Source organism: Nannospalax galili, unplaced genomic scaffold (assembly GCF_000622305.1).
Source record: "Nannospalax galili isolate Female #2095 unplaced genomic scaffold, S.galili_v1.0 scaffold917, whole genome shotgun sequence".
In the NCBI taxonomy this organism is placed as follows: Eukaryota; Metazoa; Chordata; class Mammalia; order Rodentia; family Spalacidae; genus Nannospalax; species Nannospalax galili.
Window position 1 is genome coordinate 2790250 of NW_008340972.1, and position 18131 is coordinate 2808380.

At 39.8% G+C, this 18131-nt stretch overlaps 1 protein-coding gene across 22 annotated transcripts in view; it reads left to right on the top strand.

Moving 5' to 3' along the window:
• Positions 1-18131, top strand: part of C2cd5 (C2 calcium dependent domain containing 5) — a 92242-nt gene that overhangs the window by 38547 nt on the left and 35564 nt on the right. For 13 of the 22 annotated variants that reach the window (XM_029564968.1, XM_029564970.1, XM_029564971.1 and 10 more), the window contains 4 exons: positions 1813-1921; positions 4408-4473; positions 14465-14579; positions 17703-17798. In XM_029564968.1, the coding sequence (XP_029420828.1) occupies positions 1813-1921; positions 4408-4473; positions 14465-14579; positions 17703-17798 (386 nt within the window). The remainder of the gene's footprint in view (positions 1-1812; positions 1922-4407; positions 4474-14464; positions 14580-17702; positions 17799-18131) is intronic. The other 9 variants (XM_029564972.1, XM_008836253.3, XM_029564969.1 and 6 more) reach the window with 1 other exon arrangement.

Sequence of the window (18131 nt, forward strand, 5' to 3'; positions counted from 1 at the left end):
GGACAAGTGAGGCAGATCTCTGCTTTTGAGTTCCTGTGCCCAGTGCTGGAAATGCTGATTTCTGTTTAGCTTAGAAGCATTTTGTTTACAGTGGCTCTTGTCTAAATATTTCAAAATTTAAGTATAAAGAGTAAATATAAAGTACATTTTATTCTTTGGGATGATCACAAATGTAAGATTTTTTGAGGAAATTAAAAATTTTAAGTGTTCCTAAAATTGGGAAAAAAAACCCCAAAACCTGAAAACATTCTATGGACCCAGCTTACTAGGAAAAATACATTTTAGAATAACATTAGCTGAGCTGTATGTTTCTAATTTAAAATTAAAAGTAGAAAAGCTCAAATGGAAATAGGAATGCATTGGACAGGCTGTTCTACACCTTCCGTTCTCTCCTGAGCCTCCCTGCAGGTCACACCTAAACATGCTGTAATTGGCTTTTTATTCTTTTCTTACACGATGTAGATTTTTTTTCCTCATCCTTTTAAATTTAAGGATTACTTCTAAATTCTGTCCTAATTAAATTTTTTAAAAAATGCGTGTACGTGTGCACGCGTGCGGCTTCATAGGCCATCTGTGAGCGCGGAGCTGCGCAGCACGGTTGGTCTCTGCGCTGGGTGAGGGCAGCGGCGCTGCGTTCGTTCGGGGCGGGCTTCAGGGGTCTGCCCCGGCTTCACGCGGCCCTCGGTCTGCGCTGCTCTCCGTGTGCCCGCTCTGTGCCCGCTTCGGCAGTGCTCTTCCTAGCTTCTGTTCGTGGCGTCCAGTGTGCTGTGATAATGACAGCTTTTCTAGTGACTTGTTTATCTGTGTGGATGGCACCTCTGGAAATGTTTTTGGGATAAAATGCATGCGCTCTAGTACTTTAGTCCTTCGGGAACTTTGTTTTGCTTTTTTTTCAGCTCTGAATTATGTTCCAATAGTTGAGGCTATTGGTAAATAACCGTGGTTAAGGGAGCTGCATTGATCTCATAGGCAGATAGGGCGGAGCGCGACCGGTCTTCCCTTCTCCTCCCCACTTCATGCAGTGCCAGTGGCCCGTGTCTGGGCAGCCCAGGCTCCCCTGACTTCCCGGTGCTGTTTCACGAGCCCCTTTCTTTTTCACTTCTGTTGAGTTCGTCTTGTCTCTTAAATGACAAATCTTATGTCCTTAAGACAGAAGGGGCACCATGGCTTGGAAGACCCTGCAGAATTGTGTTTCCCCCTCATTCTTACAATGCACTTTTTTCTTTTGCTTAATATACACTTATGTGCTTTATTTGCTGCTGCTGGCCTGGTTTTGATAAAGAAAGGGCAGTAAATGATCTAAAACAGGGATTTTTCTCCCCCCTCAGTTGTATTTGCCTTTCTCCTTCTTCCTTCCTCTCAGTCCCCTGTAGACCATCCTCCTCTTAGGTGTCTTGCTCCAGGCCTTTGTAGCATTTACCAGTAGCCTATATTGGGGTGCTGGGGAGGAGACATCTATACTGAGAAATACATATGGGTCAAGGGTTGGCCAATCCTCGTGTCTCCCTGAGAAATGATGTGACAGTAAGAGTTTGAGAAGGAAGAATATGCTCTAACTAAGTATTTCAAATTGGAACTCCTAAAAACAGTTTACCCCATACAATTGGTTAAGAACGATGTCTGAATTCTGAATAATACTGTGTGTATAGGAAAACAGGTTTGGAACCATATAAGTATGTAGAACGTTTTAATGAAAAAGTATGTAACATACTTACTTATTTCAAGATATGTATCTCCTTATCGGATTTGTGACAAGCAGAGTTTTCGTACCTTGCGTTGGTCAGTTGTCTTTCCACTACTTTCTTTTCCCAGGAATTTCCATTTTTCACCTTGACGGCCTTTCCTCCTGGATTTCTCGTGCACGTTGGTGGTGTTGTTAGTGCACGTTCTGTGAAGCTTTTAGATCGAATCCACAATCCTGGTATGTTTTCTAAGAAGGTTTGGTTTTACTGTCTTCCTTAATTTAAATTATTATTAAAATTGATTTTTAAAAATTTTGAAAGCAAACATAATCTGAAAAGAGAAATTTAAGCAAAGTATAAACTGGCACATGTACATAATATCTTCAGTAATCTCAATTCAGATAAACTAAGTGTAAATATATTTTAGTTATTTTGTATGCAAATCAGCTGAGCAGATCTTGATCTATTTTTGGCTGAAGTATTTGAGGGAATCATTAAATAATTTTTGAGTCAGGTATTTTATTTGGTTAAGGGAGGTAAAGAGTTTTACAATTTGACTTTCATGGCCATTACATTAAGATGTTAATTATTTTCACGGGCAGTACCTCTATAGATTATTTAATTTCACAAAAGAGGTAGTCTCTTAAATTGTAAATGTGAGCACTGTGTAATATATAGGAACTTAAGAAAGAAACCCCTGCAAAACCCAACAAGTTAACATCTTGTTCCTGGTTTGTCTCTGGTTGTCGGCGTAGCAAAGTGTAGCACAGTAGCTCATTCTTGGAGCACTGGCCTAATGCTGACAGGAGCCCAGCATCACAGGCCTGAGGTTAGAGATGCTCTGCTGAGTTCTCTAGACCTAAAACAAGCGTGAGAAATGACAGTGACTTACTGTGCAGACTGTGCTCTTGCATCTTTCATGGACTGGATGCTCGGTTATTTGCTGAAGCATCTTAAACATGAAGTTAGATTAGTACTTTGGTTTGGCACCTGTGTATTTATACCGTGGTGGAAAACTGCAGTTCTTCCAGTAGCCTCTTGATAACACCGAAAAGAAGGAAGGAATGCTTTGAAATCAGTGGGTGGAAAACATCGCAGATGGCACTGCTGAGCATAAGACCATTCGTATTCTTTAAAATTTAAATTTAGCCTGTGCTCTGGTTTGCGCTCATGTGAGAAACAGTGGAGCTCTTCTGACATCAGAGAGATCTCAGAGAGGCAGCGCTGATCAGTCTACGCAGCTCTGTGCTTAGCAGATGCACCATTTAGGACCAGTGCTTTGTTTTATTTTCCCTGTTAGCAACTTTTATGGTTGACTTAATAGCTCATTTTCCTGGGTACTTGTGTACTCTGTGGTACTCAGATGGGTGCCAGTTTACTATATTAAGATCTGGAAGATGATGTCAAGTTCTACAGCTTTGTTTAGGAATTTCATTTACTTGGGAGGTGTAAGGAAATACTGAGCCATGAAAGCTGATGTTCACTGAGTGACTCACGTCCCGTTCCCTGTGTTTTCTGTGGATCACATTGACTGATGTTTTAATAATGACATCCAGAGACATGGCACCTCCAGAAAGGATGTCAGAGTGTACTTAGTTGATGTTTTCTGTTTAGTGAAAATTTTCTAATTCTTTTTTTTTTTTTTTTGTCTCCATGTAGTTGCATACAATTTAGAGCTTGGAAGAACAAATGAAAGTTCCTTAAATTAGTTTTAAAGAGGGATCAGTATTTAAAATATGACCTCATTTTCACAAAATTCTGTTTTTGAGGGTTTGCCATGGCTACTAATTCATCCCAACCGTGTAAGAAATGTCAGAATCCAGGCCCAGGAAAGACACAGGGAATCCGTACAGAGTGTGTTTTGTGTATTGTAATTATCAGGTCAACTGTTTTTTCCCTTCTCCCTTTTCAGAATCGGTTGTCCATTCACACGTAGAAATTCTCAGATATTATTAAGAATTTTATGTGCATATATATGTATAAATGCTATGAAGGGGTAGGCATAGAAATTATATTTTTATTTTTGCTTGTTTCTGTCAAATACATATCAAGTATACTAATGGCTCCATTATCTTATTTTGGTTTAAAATAAACATTTTTTGGGTTGCTTTACATGTGCATTACACAATAAAAAGGACCATTTTCTTAAGAACGTTTGTTCTTTTCCAAGCCCCTTGAGTAATTTTTTATGAAAATAATTAATTTGTTGAGAAAAGCTGAATGTTAAAACTTGATGAAACTCAGGATTAGACTTACCATAATGACGTCCTAGTGGGATCAACACTGACTCTGCTGAGAGAGACTGATGATCCATTGAGATACATGTGCCAGATTAATCTTAAACAGCTGGTTTTGAATAGTGAGTGAGAGTATAAAAGGAAAATAATCTTATTTTAAAACCACTACCTCCTGTTATAACTGTGGATTAATATTTCAGAGTTTTAATAGCTTCTTCCTTTGTTGAGTACTAAGCAAACAAGCATAAGGAAGGGAAAGAATGAAGGGTTAAAATGAGAAGCAGTGAAGTAACCGGACTAGCTGGTGTAGATGACTGTAGCCTGTCTCCTCTGCTCTTCTGTCTCTACTCCGATTAACTCTGCTGTCTGTGTCTTTCCAGTTCCTGCCCAGTGCTGTTGTCAATTATGTTCTTGTTTCTAGTTTTGTTTGTTTTTTCCTACTATTCTGCACCTAAAACTGATCTACTAATTTGCTGTTTTGAACTCAGCCTTTGTCGGAATTATGGGTAACACAAGATCTTACAAACTGCTAGACTGGAATAGTTTCAATTCAGGTATTTTAATGGTCATTGAGTGCTACATATGCTGACAGAAATTATGGCAGCTCAGTGAAGTTTTTAGGAATGTTCTAGATTAAATAGGATTAGTATCAATTCAGCTATACAGATGCATCTTGCAATATGTCACAACTTGTAATTTGCATGGAAATGCAAATATAAAAATATTAACTAAAATGAATCAAAACTGTATCCTGATTTGTGAATGACATTTCTCACATGGCTAACTTTCAGAGTGATAATTAAATTCTGTTTATACATTTTGGCCAGTTTTTTCATATCTGGTAAATAGTATAGCCATTCCTTTTGTATATAATTAACAGTATTTATATTAAGTATATTAAATGACTAGTGTGATAAACCTTAAAACATTTAGATTTAATAGACTATATTTGTTCTAAAAATATGTAAAATGTAATTTTAGCATTTCTATTTATAATTCTAGAAGTTTTCCAAAATTTAGTAGCAAGGACAGATTTGGGGAGGAGAGTAACAACTTCTATAAGCTTTACTCCTTCTACAACATGAGGGAGTTTTTCTTTTTAAGTAATTTGAATAGTGTTGTGGCCTTTAAAAGAGCCAAACTAAGAAAATGTTACAGCTGATGATGTGGTTTAGTAATGCCAGTTAATTTCTTTTTTATATAAGCATATTTTCTTACTAATAAAAAATACCTAAAAATTTTATATTATCAATTTTTAGAATTGCAGAAGTGTTTTAACTAAAAAAGCTACATTAAAAAATTTTTTTTTCAGGTCCTTGTGACATTTTGTCTTGTAGAAAGGCAAGTGGCCAAAGGGCTCACATTTTAGATGATACTCTGTCTTTTCACTATTATAAACTGTTTTTTGTACTTAGATGTCAACGAGAAGTTCTAATGTGGGCAGCATGTTTAACTATGAAATAATTCATGTTTATGATACAGATAGACGAGGACTAAGTCTGGTAAACAACATGGTCATGTCAACCTTGCAAATGTAGCAATCTCAGTTAGTGAATCTTTAAAGAAATTACCTCTATAGTCTAGATGAGGTTTTGCCATCATGCTGACATTGATTCAAATTAAAATAATCATGCTCCTTTAATTGATTTCTAGAGAAAGTTAAATATACCTATTGGATTCATTTTATAAAGTAAGAATATATTTTAGCTTGGCGGGTGGTGCACACCTTTAATCCCAGCACTAGGGAGGCAGAGAAAGGCAGATCTATGTGAGTTCAAGGCCTGCCTTGTCTACATAGTGAATTCCAGGCCAGCTGGGGCTACAGCGAGACCCTGTCTCAAAAAAAAAAAAAAAAGTAAGAATATATTTTAATACATGATTAGCTTTAGTGTAGTTAGAAGAAAAACAGGTTTTTTATAAAAATGATTTGATCACAAAAAATTTAAGTAAGTGAAGTCTTGTCAAACAACAGGTTTTTAGGGCATGGTATTTGTTGGTCAGATGACAGAAAGGTCTTGGAAGTAGAATGGGCAAAAATTAAATCTTCCAGGCTGAAGAGATGGCTCAGCAGTTTTGACCATTGGCTGCTCTTGCAGATCACCCAAGTTCGATTCCCAGCATCCACATGGCAGCTAACAACTGTCTGTAACTCCAGTTCCAGGGGATCCAACCCCTTCTTCTGACCTTGCAGGCATTGCATTACGCAGGTGCACCTACCTACATGCAGGCAATGCACTTGTACACAAAAAGTAAAAATAATAAACGTAGTATTTTTTTAAAAAATCAAATCTCTCAGACTCAGGATGATGTCCCATGCAAGCAGTTTAGTAGTCTGGCCAGGACAACATGGTTGAAGAAGCAGTGTATCTTGCCATCCCTGAATCCCGTCAGGTGCTGAGGACATGTGGGAGAATGATCGGGGCTCATGCCTGCAGTCCTGGCATGGGGGCGCACAAGGAAGGAGGGTTGTGAGCTAGAGGGCAGACTGGGCTACAGAGAGAGTTCAGAGCCAACCTAAGCTACAAAGCAAGACTGTGCCCTCCCAAAAATGAACCCCCCAAAAGTATAGAATATTAAAAGAATATAAAGATGACATTTTCAGCCTAAAGCCTTCTTTGATTGGGGCCTTACATAACATTTCTGTAGAAATAAGGGCTGATTTTGATAATAGTTTAGAAAACATAGCTTGATAATTCTGAAGAAAATATTATTATTTGATAAATATAGTCAAATAATTTTATGTTTCTTTTATAATTTTGGAGTATTTAACCATTCCTACCCACAATATTAAAGAGTCAGGAATTGACCACATTAAAAAGAAAAGAATTGTTGATACTGTTTTTACTTTAGATCTCTTCACATTTTATTATATTGAATTATATGACACCTCAGTCAATGATTCCAGTCTTTTAAGAGAAGAGGCAATACCATATCAAGTACACTTTGCAGTTAGAATTGCTGTTTCAGAAACATTACATATTACATCACATAGTACTGCTTTGCAAAATATGAGATATGTGTCCCAGCATCATTTACAGCTATGTGCTGCATAGTGACCTTGTGGTCAGTGCTAGATCACATATGCTGGCCCCCTAAGATTATATTGCCTCATGATCTAGCTGCCTTTTTAAGTGCATGCTATGATGCGCGGTGCTGGAAATTGGCCAGTTTGGGCTATACAGCTTGACAGATACTAGAGGGCTGAGATCCCCAACCATTGTGCCTTCACAAAGCAGGTACTCTTGGAAGGCAGAACACTGTGAAATGGTACTCTATGTTGTGTGGTATGTGAAGAGTTGAAGAGCTGTGTTGAAGAGCTGTGGGGTAAGTCTTGGGCTCAGATCTGAAGGCTGTCTATAAGACTCACAGGTTCACGTTTCCTCCAGTAATGCCCGCCCCATGTTAACACATACTCTGTGCGCAGTTGTAACCCTCCCGTCATCTGTGGAGCAGTGTCTTAGCCAGCCTTCCTTTGATGATTTTATAGTTGTTTTGTAGGTCCTCACTGAGAAGCTGTCTTCCACAGAGTACCATCTGCCTTGGTTTAACCCTCTTCTCCTTTTCTTTTGCTTTGCTCTTGTTTTATGATAACTACAGTGAGAACATTTTTTACACAGCTGGAAGAAGTGAGCTTTTCTCACAGCTGTATGGTTTTATTGTTTTTTTTTCTGTGACCTTTTTCTGTCCTGGTAAGGGCATTTGAGAGAAGCAGGGTGGGTCTCACTGCTTGAAAGGAGGCTGAAAGACTTATAAGTCTTATCTGCCACTGTGTCCCTAATAGATAAGTGGCCCAGTGCTTGGGGGTGATAGGAGAGCTAGTTTTATTGAGCTACATGTAGCAGACACACATCTAAGTGCTTTTGCAGTAGATTGTTTAATTACCAGAAAAGCTCTCTGAGGCAGGCACTAATCCCATTTTGCTGTGGATCAAGAAGAAACAGCAGTTTCCTTGAGTCTGACTAGAAAGTGAGCCACTGTTTTAGCCTGAGTGCTGTGGCTTCAAGACCTACATTCTTAATCCTAAGTGAGTAAAATACCATGACTCTAAAATCAGCAGGACAATTAGTTGAATATGGTAAGTGGAACAGGCTTTTGCCAGCTCTCAGCTCAGGGGAGAGGCCTTTTCTTCAGACAGTATGTTTATTTAATGTATTGTATCCTGAATTGGTAAGGCAAATTATTTAAAAGTAGATAATCTTTGTTTATGAGAATTTTTTTATTATTTTATTTTTTAGAAGAAGCATTTCATTACAGCTTTAACATATTCAGTAACAATTTCCAGAGTAAGGATACATCTCTTTCAAAACTGGCTGTAAATTTTTAGGTTCACAGTTGAATTAATATGGTTATACAATATTCAGCTCAGTATAAACCCCAGGGAAGGTGCTGACACCAGGACACTGGAGGCTGTGCAGCCCAGGAAGCAAAAGGAGGTGAGGGCGGGACCAGGCCCAGAGGGCTCCTGACGACCAGGAAAGGTGCTGGCACCAGGACGCCCGGAGTCTGTGCAGCCCCACTATTTTTAGGTGAATCAGAGATGTTAGAACATAAACATTTTTTCTTCAATCATAATAAACTTTAGTTATCATATAAGCTTTAATGCTTTGAAATTAGAAAAGACTGCTCTTTTTTGTTAATCAGAATTATATAATTTTTAGAATCCTCATATTCCTTTGGGAGAAAACATTCAGGTAAACCCTAGAAAAATACTTTATTACTTTACAAAATACTCAGTTTTAAGAAAATCAGCATTAGTAGCCGGCTATGGTGGCACATGTCCTTAATCCAGCACTTGGGAGGCAGAGGCAGGTGGATCTCTGTGAGTTTGAGACCAGCCTGGTCTACATAGAGAGTTCTAGGCCAGCTGGGGCTACAGGGGGACCCTGCCTCAAAAAGACAAAAAAGAGAGCGTGAGAGAGCAAGAGAGAGAGTTAGCTGGTGTGTAAGGAAATATCATCTACACTTGTTTCCTTATTCGTTCATTTTAGTTTTCAGCCAACCTTAAACATTTGTTTAGTTAGTGGCTGCTTGTGCTTGCTTTCCAAGAGTTGATCCCGCTGTTGGGTCCTAGGAACACCCCTAATTAAGCCAGGCAGGCGTCCTGTTCACACAGGCAATCTAGTTTAATTCAATACCAAGTGGAGATAGAAGGAAGGCTGTCCTGGAGTGTGAATTCTGCTGGTAATCTCAGCAGCTCTTCTCTGAGAGCTATTCCTGCAGCACTAGGAACTTCAGCTCAAAGTAGTTGGCACCTTTGAGTCTCAATTTTAGTGAGTTTCAGGAAGCAGATTAGTTCAAGCAGAAAGATACTTTAGCATTTCTCTGTTACAGTGATTTGGAATAAATATTGAGTTACCTTATATATATAAGCAATGAACTTTCACAGTTAAGGAGTAGATCATATATCTGACTCAAAAAAAAAGCAGTCTTTATTTAGGTCCAGTATGGATTGCATGCCAGCTGCCATGCTGACATCTTGGTCTTGATGCTTTCTCTGCATTTACATATCACTTCCTTTGTAACAAGGCTCTTTGATCTGGAACTAATTCCTACACAGTGTGAGGCTGTATCCCCCGTTGAACCTGAACTCTAAGTTCTGTTATATTAGGGAGATTTCTTTGATAATGTTATTAGGAATCTTACTTTCAGGTTTTGGGGATGTAGCTTTTCATATTCCTTTTCAAGGTAGATTGTAGATTATCATATTGAAAGACTCTACTTGATTGGACGCAACATATTTATCTCCTCTTACTCATTTTTAAGTTAGGTTGAGCTGGGCATGGTACTTCATATGCATAATCCCAGCATGTAGAAAGTTGAGGCAGGAAGATTGGGATTTGTGGCTAACCTGGGCTACATACCAAGTTCTTGTTTCAGGGAAAAACACAAAATTAAGTTGAATAGCCATCCTCTTTTTTTTTTTTTTTCCTTTCATTTTCAACCATATTAAAAGATTCTCCAGGGCAGGGTTTCTTTCTCCTAGAAGTATGTAAAAACAACTGACATCAGGTAGGCAAGTGTTTCTTAGTCATAAGTGTATAACTGCCTAACATCCCCAAAGGGTTGAGTTTAGTAAAGGCATGATGAGTTGCATAGATCATGGCTTTACTCTGAGATCACATTGGCATTTTAGGAATCTGTACCTCAGAAGCAAGTGCAGTAACAGAAAGATGGCAAATACTGCGCTGTGACCGTGTTCTAAAAAGTAACAGTAGAAAAGGAGCATGTTCTCCAGGCAGTCCATGTGCAGGACCACAGACCCAAGCAACTCAGTCATGTGTTAACCTAGAACGCAGTTCATGTCATCTGTAAAGGAGTAAGTTAAACTATTTGTGTAATCTATGAAAAGTTTGACTCGGGGCTGGAGAGATGATCAGTGGTTACGAGCAGTGACTGCTCTTGTAGAGGACCTGGGTTCAATTCCCAGCACCCACATAGCGGTTATGAACCATCCTTAACTCAAGTTCCAGGGGAATCTGACGCCCTCTTCTGACCTCCATGGGATTGCACAACCTGGGTGAACTCACATATATGCAGGCAATATACTCATACACATAAAAATAATAAAATATTAAAAAAAAGTTTGACTCACAAGAAAAGCTTAAAATAGTATGAAATATAATTTGTGTAATAATTAAAAATTAATTTTCCCTAAAATCATACCTTTTATAATTATAAATAGTTCTGTGGATGATTGTGAGGAACATGGTATTTAAAGCAGAGATTTTTTTTTCTTACTGTCTTTGAAATGCTTATTAAAATATGAGTTCACATCTCAGCTGTATATTCTTTAACGGCATTCATGTGCTGCATGAATAATTGCCATAAATTTTTAAGCCAGACTCTGTTTTGCCTTTTATAAAAGTATGACAGAGCTTCAAATTTATACTTTGGTAGGATGTCTAAAATAATCCAGATTCACTAGTGTGCTTTCTATAAAATTTTGTTAGCAGTTTTTAAACTTGTATAAAAAGTTTCTTGTAGGAACTAAATACTGTGCTATTTCTGAATTTTTATTGGCAGTAATTTTGTCTTAATCATAAATACTCCTTGATGACCTTGTGACTCATTTCTCGTGTGATTGTAATGTAGGCTTTGATGATAAAATATAGCTTTAATACTAAACAAATTGATTAATCTTAATTTCACTGTAACTAAATAACTTCTAAATTTAGTACCCACAAAATTCATCCTCTGCTTCTTGCATACAGTGGTAGTTCTGACGGTCACCACGGTGACTGGTTTGTGATGAAGTGCTCCCTCCTGTCTGCTTGCCTTGCTCTCACCTAGAGTCTAGGCCATTACTTTCTGTGACCATTCCAGTGAGCTGCCATAGTTTTCAGTCTGTACTGTCACTGATCAAGCATGCGCCAACATATCACTGTTTCTGGCTCCTCTGTGCTGAATCCGCTTTGCAAACCCTTTGTTCCTGAGCTTTTGCTTTTGCCCAAATCGGAATATACCAGAGCTCTTGGGGTGTGGACACACGCCATTCGCTTCCTTAGCTCCATGTTATGTAGCTCAGGCGTTTCCACACTTGTCAGTACTGTGTTAAGTACAGTAATGGCATCCCATGCAGTTGTCTGGCTCGTGTGTCCAAACGAAGGCTGCTTGTGAGCTTGTCCGAGGATGTGAGCGCTCCACCTCGCTGCATTCGGCTCTTTTTTTACTTTAATCAACCACTTATTCTTTCATGATGTTTGGTTTAATTATCTGGTTATTTTATGTGTTATACCAAGGTAAGTTTGTAAAGTAACTTTCTATTCTATGTGGTTACACATTATCTCAAAGAATTATTACATATTTTTTCCATCTGACATGCTGGGTATTTCTAAATAAGTATATTTTGAACTTAAAATAAGTAGCTCCCTCCAGTTTTCATTAATTTTTAAAATGGTTGTATAGATTGCTTCCTAAAAATTCATTTTTAAAAACAGAATTTACCATGTATTACTTGTGGTGCAGGTACAGGCAAAGCAAATAGGAGAAAAATCTTTTAAACAGTAGAACATACAGTTAGTTACTTGGTTTAGAAAATAGTATGTTAAACTCCAGAGTGATTTAAAAAGTAAATAGAAAATTCCATAAATGAGCTTAAGAAAAGTTAAGACTTACTTGATGAAATGCTTCAGTAAGACTATTATTTTCTAAATTGAAAGAAACTTCTATTTGCAATACCGTTTTTCTTAGAACTACGTACTTGAACAATAATAGTTCATCTCTGTTACAATTTCCTTTTAAGAAAGGATGATATTAAGTGGGTGTCTAAATTGGTATACAAACATACATGTCCCGCCAGGGCTGGTGGCTCACACTTGTAATCCCAGCACTTGGGAGGCTGAGGCAGGAAGGTTGCATCAAGCTCTAGCAGTTTGAGCTACAGTAGTGAATTTGAGACTGATCTGGACAAGACCCCGACTCAAACACCAGCCAAAATAAAAAAGGCACATGTCTTATTAACCACAGTGAAAATGGGCTTTAAAGTGTATTCGTGCTGCTGATGTACACTTCAGTTAGGTGCACGAACAAGTCTTTGACAGTGCTGCATGTGCAAAACGGCCACCTGGTTGTTTTCCGGATTTCTCAGTTCCTACTAGTGCGACGCTGTGGTTCTGGTTTCTTCCTCCTTTATTTTCTCTTTACTTCCATCTTTTCCTCAGTTTCCTGACGTCTACACTTGTCTTCTGAAGGAAAGGTTTAGGGTAGCTCTACCTGAGATCCAAAACTTTGCTTCCAGAACTGGCCGGCACCGTTCCTAGTTCTGGCTTTGTCGCCTGGTTCTCCCTTTGCTGGTCTCCTCCTTGTGGAGAAGACGGAGTCCGTAGTAGGAATGTGAGCGATAGCAGACTTCTTAACCTTTCTTTGCTTTGCTGTCTTCACTGCTTTACTAGTGAGTATAATTCTTCACTTATTTTGAAAAGCATATTTGGAAAATGTGATCTACACTATGTGGAAACAGAAAGCCATGTCTGCATGGGCTTCTATGCTAGCAGCATTGTCTATATGGGAGATTCACAGTGTGAGCTCAGCACTTTGTTCTCAGCTAAGTTTTCAAGTTATTCCCAAATGGGCATTGACCACAAGAAACAAATCAGGATATGATAAATGTAGTAGATCATTCTGGCTTGTTTGTTTGTTTGTTCATTTATTTATTTATTTATTTATGTTTGGTTTTTTTGAGACAGGGACTCCCTGTAACCCTAGCTGACCTGGAACTCATTGTGTAGACTGGGCTGGTCTCAAACTCATAGAGGTCCGCCTGTCTCTGCCTTTCAAGTGCTGGAATTAAAGGTGTGTACCACCACGCCCAGCTGATCATTCTGTTATTAACATCTTTGCCCATAATAAATTAGTATCATTTGCAACTGTTGCTCATGAGCTAAATGCAAGTGATTAAGAAGTATGTATGACCACTCCCCATTCATAATGCCCCGGTACAGGTAGTGTTAGATTTCCCTACAACAATAAAATAGAATTATTCTATGTTGAGCATTTTTTTGTTATTATTACTACTAGGGATTGAATCCAGTCCCCCACGTGCTAGCTTTCCTACCAGTACAGCTCTAGCTCCTCAACAGTATTTTTGTTTTTGTTGCGGTAGGGATCTCAGTTTGTTGATCAAACTGAGTTTTAAACTCAGACACAAATGAACTTCCTGCCTCAGTTTCCCAAGTAGCTAGGTCTACAGGCACCATGCTCATCTAAGTCACTTTTGAGTTTACAGAACTATGTAGGGAGTTTTTAATGATGTGTTTGAAATTTTCCCTTCTATACATTGACCACATCATTTGTGTTGACCTTCTTAATGTCCGTTCCTTGTCCACACCCCTCCCAGGTTCTTCCTTTTGGACTGGCTCATTCCCTTGGTACCCTGCTGCTCTGCCCTCGGACTTACAGCTCTACAGAAGAATGGCAGTTGTAAACATCGAGGAATCTTTGTCTTGGAAAGAACCCAGAATGTAGTGGGGTATAAAAGACTAGGTGACAGAATAGTAAATGAGAATTTAAATTAAATTTATGGCTATGACACATGAGGTATTTGCTCAGTGAAGTGGGATTTATAGGGAATTCTCTCAGTTTAGCATCTGAGCCGGGCACGGTGGCACATGCCTGTAACCCTAGCACTCTGAAGGTGGAGGCAGGAAGATCAGTAGTAGTTCAAGGTCATCCTCAGCTAGAGTGAGTTTGAGTACAGCTTGAGCTATAAGAGATCCTGTTTCAGAAATGGTAACAAGCAAGCAGACAAACAAACAAAAACCCCCAAAGAATGCAGAAAGTTGGGTTCTCCATGTTAAGCTGTATCTATTAAAATCCATGCCTGTAGAGTGTCCCTTAAAGTAATAAAGCAAATAGAGCCAAGTGGACTGTTTTCTAGCAACCAAGTTTAAAATGCTAAATCCTTTTTCTTTAAAAAATGGGGAGTGTAAGATTCTTCTGTGAGGCAGTGCTGCTTTACCTCCCGTAGCTGTGCACATCGTATATATTTCTTGTTCTTTTATATAATGTGCTACTGAGTAGTCAACTGATTTAAAATTTATTTTTCAGATGAACCAGAAACTCGAGATGCCTGGTGGGCAGAAATCAGACAAGAAATAAAGTCACATGCTAAAGCATTAGGCTGCCATGCTGTGCTGGGCTACAGCGAATCAACCAGCATCTGGTAAGGACAGCAGCAGCTCGTGCCTCCGGATGCTGCAGTTGACCTTTGTCATCTGAACGGGGAAGCCTCCATGCGGATACGGGAAGCCTCCATGCGGATACGTGAGGCGGGGGGTGGTTCTGGGAGTGCAGCTCAAGTTCAGTCAGCCGTCTTCCCACTTAATCTCTGTGAACTTGAGAGCCTCAGTTTCCCTATTAACAGGGTGATGAAACAAACCATGTGTGCAGGTCTTCTAGGGGCAAGTGAGTACATAACACTGGCACTAGCAGGCCTTGATTCCTGGCCTGTGGCTTTCGTCTCTGGCTTTCATGACTCCCTCCGGTGGGACTTTTCGCGCTTCAGTCTTTTGTAAGCCACTGTACATCCATTGATTAACTGGAGTGGAACTTTTTCTTGCTGACAAAATCTTCTGCCCAACTCTGCTAAGTCAGGGAGGGTTCCGTTCTTGGCTCTGCCCACCTTCCTTTCCTTGAACGCTCCTCTTTTAGAGGCTGTGTCGTGCTGTGCTCCTGCTGCTCCACCTCCAGCCATCCTCCTGCTCTGGCCTGTGTCTTCCAGTGACGCCAGCTGTCACCCTTGTAGCGGCTTGGGCCAGAGTTTCGTATCAGTATCTTACGATTGCTATGGCCACTTGGCTTTGGAGTAGATTTTGGGCTTCTTGGTCTGTTGAAGCTGTTTTAAAACTTTGAAGCTATAAAACTTTAAGATGACAGCCTAATGTTCCCCACCAATCTCATTTGCTTCTTCGTGTTTGGTTTGACTCCTGGTATCTTAAGCACATCCTTTTTCCATTTTCTTTCTTTGATTTTGGTATTTCTTATTTTACCATCCTTGAACCCTAGTTCCATCCCCTTCAGAAGTTGGTAGTTGATGTAATTTAGAAACCATTTGACCTTCTGTCTTATTTTTCAACTTTTTTTTTTTTGGTATAGTTCTTACTGCCAGATTTTCTACTCCCGTGGAGGTCACTACTGTCAGGAAAATCATTAAAATGATAGTGGATATGGTGTTGCTGAGCCATGCTGTTTGCTCCGTGTGGGCTCTGCCTTTGCTGCTGCAGACCGTGGATAGCACCTTTGAGCTGTTCTGTCCTGTAATAGCTTCTTGGTGCTTGTTAACTGCTGGCTCTGACCTGTTCGTTTTGCCTTACTCCCTGGTGGGGAGTGTTCCTTATGCCGGGATCTAGTGCCATATGCTGTTATGTCTGAAGGCTTTGATTTTAAGACATGACGCTTCCCATGAAATTTGTATTCTATTGGAGAATTCTGACAACTGTGGTAAGTTTAATGGTTGAGATATCCAAGGGTACTTTAGGGTCTCAGAGGACAGGAAGTCATAGGATTGCTGTGTCAGTGGAGACGGAACACAAAGGGAATGCATTGGGAGGTGTGAAAGACAGACCGTGGGGAGTGAGCCTGGGCTATAGAGTGAGGAGAAGTGGCAGTGGTAAATGCGGGGTGCTGGAGGTACAGACCAGTGTGCCGGAGGTAGGTCCCAGAGCAGTCTGGGAAGTTAGTCCAGTGAATTTAAAGATAGGTCACTGGTACAAGAATCAATAAACTAGTTTGTTGAATTTACTTCAACGTTGGAACCCATGTGCCAGAAAATTCTTTTCCCCTCTGGGCCTCAAAACACCCCTGTATTTGGACCTCCGCTTGCTCAGTCTTTCTGTTGTGCCTGTCCTTCTTACTGTTGTGCATTAAATTCTTTGAAGTGTGCTGCTGCTGCTGCTGCTGCTGCCAGCTCCTTGATTTGAAACCTTCAGAGGCGCCAGTTGTTTGTGGGGACATGCTCACAGCCCATTCAGCGCTTGTAAGCCTGGCATCTTGACCCGGGCTTGGCGTGGCCAGTTCCCCCTCTGCCCTTCAGCTTCTCCAGGTCTTCACTTCTGCCGGTGTGGCCCTAGGCTGTGCTGCTTAGCTTTGGGTGGTACTGCTAGGAATTCTATTGATTATTTTTGCTTTCAAAATAGGTAATAAAGAATTCCTTTTAAAATAAGTTTTCTGGGAACTGGAGAGATGTCTTAGTGGTTAAGAGCATTGGCTGCTCTTGCAGGAGACCTGGGTTTGGTTCCCAGCACCCACATGATGGCTAACAGTTGTCCCATAACTCCAGTTCCAGGGACTCCGACACCCTCTTTGGTCTGCAGGCCCTGCACCACACGGGCGCACTCACACACATGCAGGCAATACACTTATACACATTAAAAAAATAAAATAAATATTCTGTCACATATATATGAAACTTTTGTAATTCTAATTCAGATTAAGCTATAGCAATAGAATTTACATGAGCATTTAGAATTATTTTAATAAAGCTTTGTATATATCTACGAGTATTTTACTATGAACTTACTGGATTCTTATCAGTATAGTGTGTTATTATTTACAGTCTGAGACATTTTCATCTTTCAGGAAGCTATTGCTGTTAATACACCTCACCTTTTTCAGTTTTCAATTTGTAAGGAACTCTTGCTTTTTGAATTCTTTTTTAAGGATTGATTTTTTTAAATAAAATATTTATTATTTTTATTTTATGTGTATGCTTATATTGCCTGTGTGTAGGTAAGTACACATGTGTTGTGCATTGCCTGTGGAGGACAGAAGAGGCTGTCGGATTCCCTAGAACTGGAGTTACAGACAGTTGTTAGCTGCCATGTGGGTGGTGGGATTCGAACCCGGGTCTTCTGCAAGAACAACCAGTGTTCTTAACCTCTGAGCCATCTCTCCAGCCACAGGATTGATTTTTTTTGTTTCACATATGTATATGTGTCAGTGTGTGTGTGTGTGTGTGTGTGTGTGTGTGTGTGCATGCGCGCGCAGTTGCCTGCAGATGCCAGAAGAAGGTGTCTAATTGCCTGGAACTGGAGTTACAGGAAGTTATGAGCTGCTTGATGTGGTGCTGGGAAATGAACTTGGGTCCTGTGGAAGAGCAGTAGCGTGCTCTTAACCCTCCGAGCCGCCCTCCAGGCCCGCCCTCTGCATTTCAGGAGTAGTCCTACCATATTGCTTAATATGCGGTAAACTGTAAGACTTGAATTTAATTTGTCACTCTAGATATTTATCATTTTCCGAAGTATACTGTTAGAAATACTAACCTTTGTTTGTTGTTTGTTTGTTTTAGTGAGGAAGTCTGTATTTTATCAGCATCTGGCACAGCAGCTGTACTGAACCCTCGATTCCTGCAGGATGGCACTGTGGAGGGCTTTTTGGAACAGAGGTGGTCACAACAACCAGGCTTACCTTCCTAGGGGCAGAAAGGGAGAGGCTGACTTTTTCAAACTTTCAGAGTCAGGATAGTTTTCCTCTTATCATGTAGCTGCTGGTGGGATAGTATAGGAATTGGTACCAGGTACTTTGCTGATTTTCTGCCAGACCTGTGGTAGCGGGTGTGTAGGACTCTGTACTCTATTACATATTGTCAGTGTTTGGTAAAGTCTCGTGTATCACTGCCAGCAGAATTTCAAGTGTACGTTTTTTAAAGCTTTGTCAGAAAATAGAACTAATTTATTTAATGTTTCCTCTTTTTGTCTCACTCTCCCAAAACAGAATT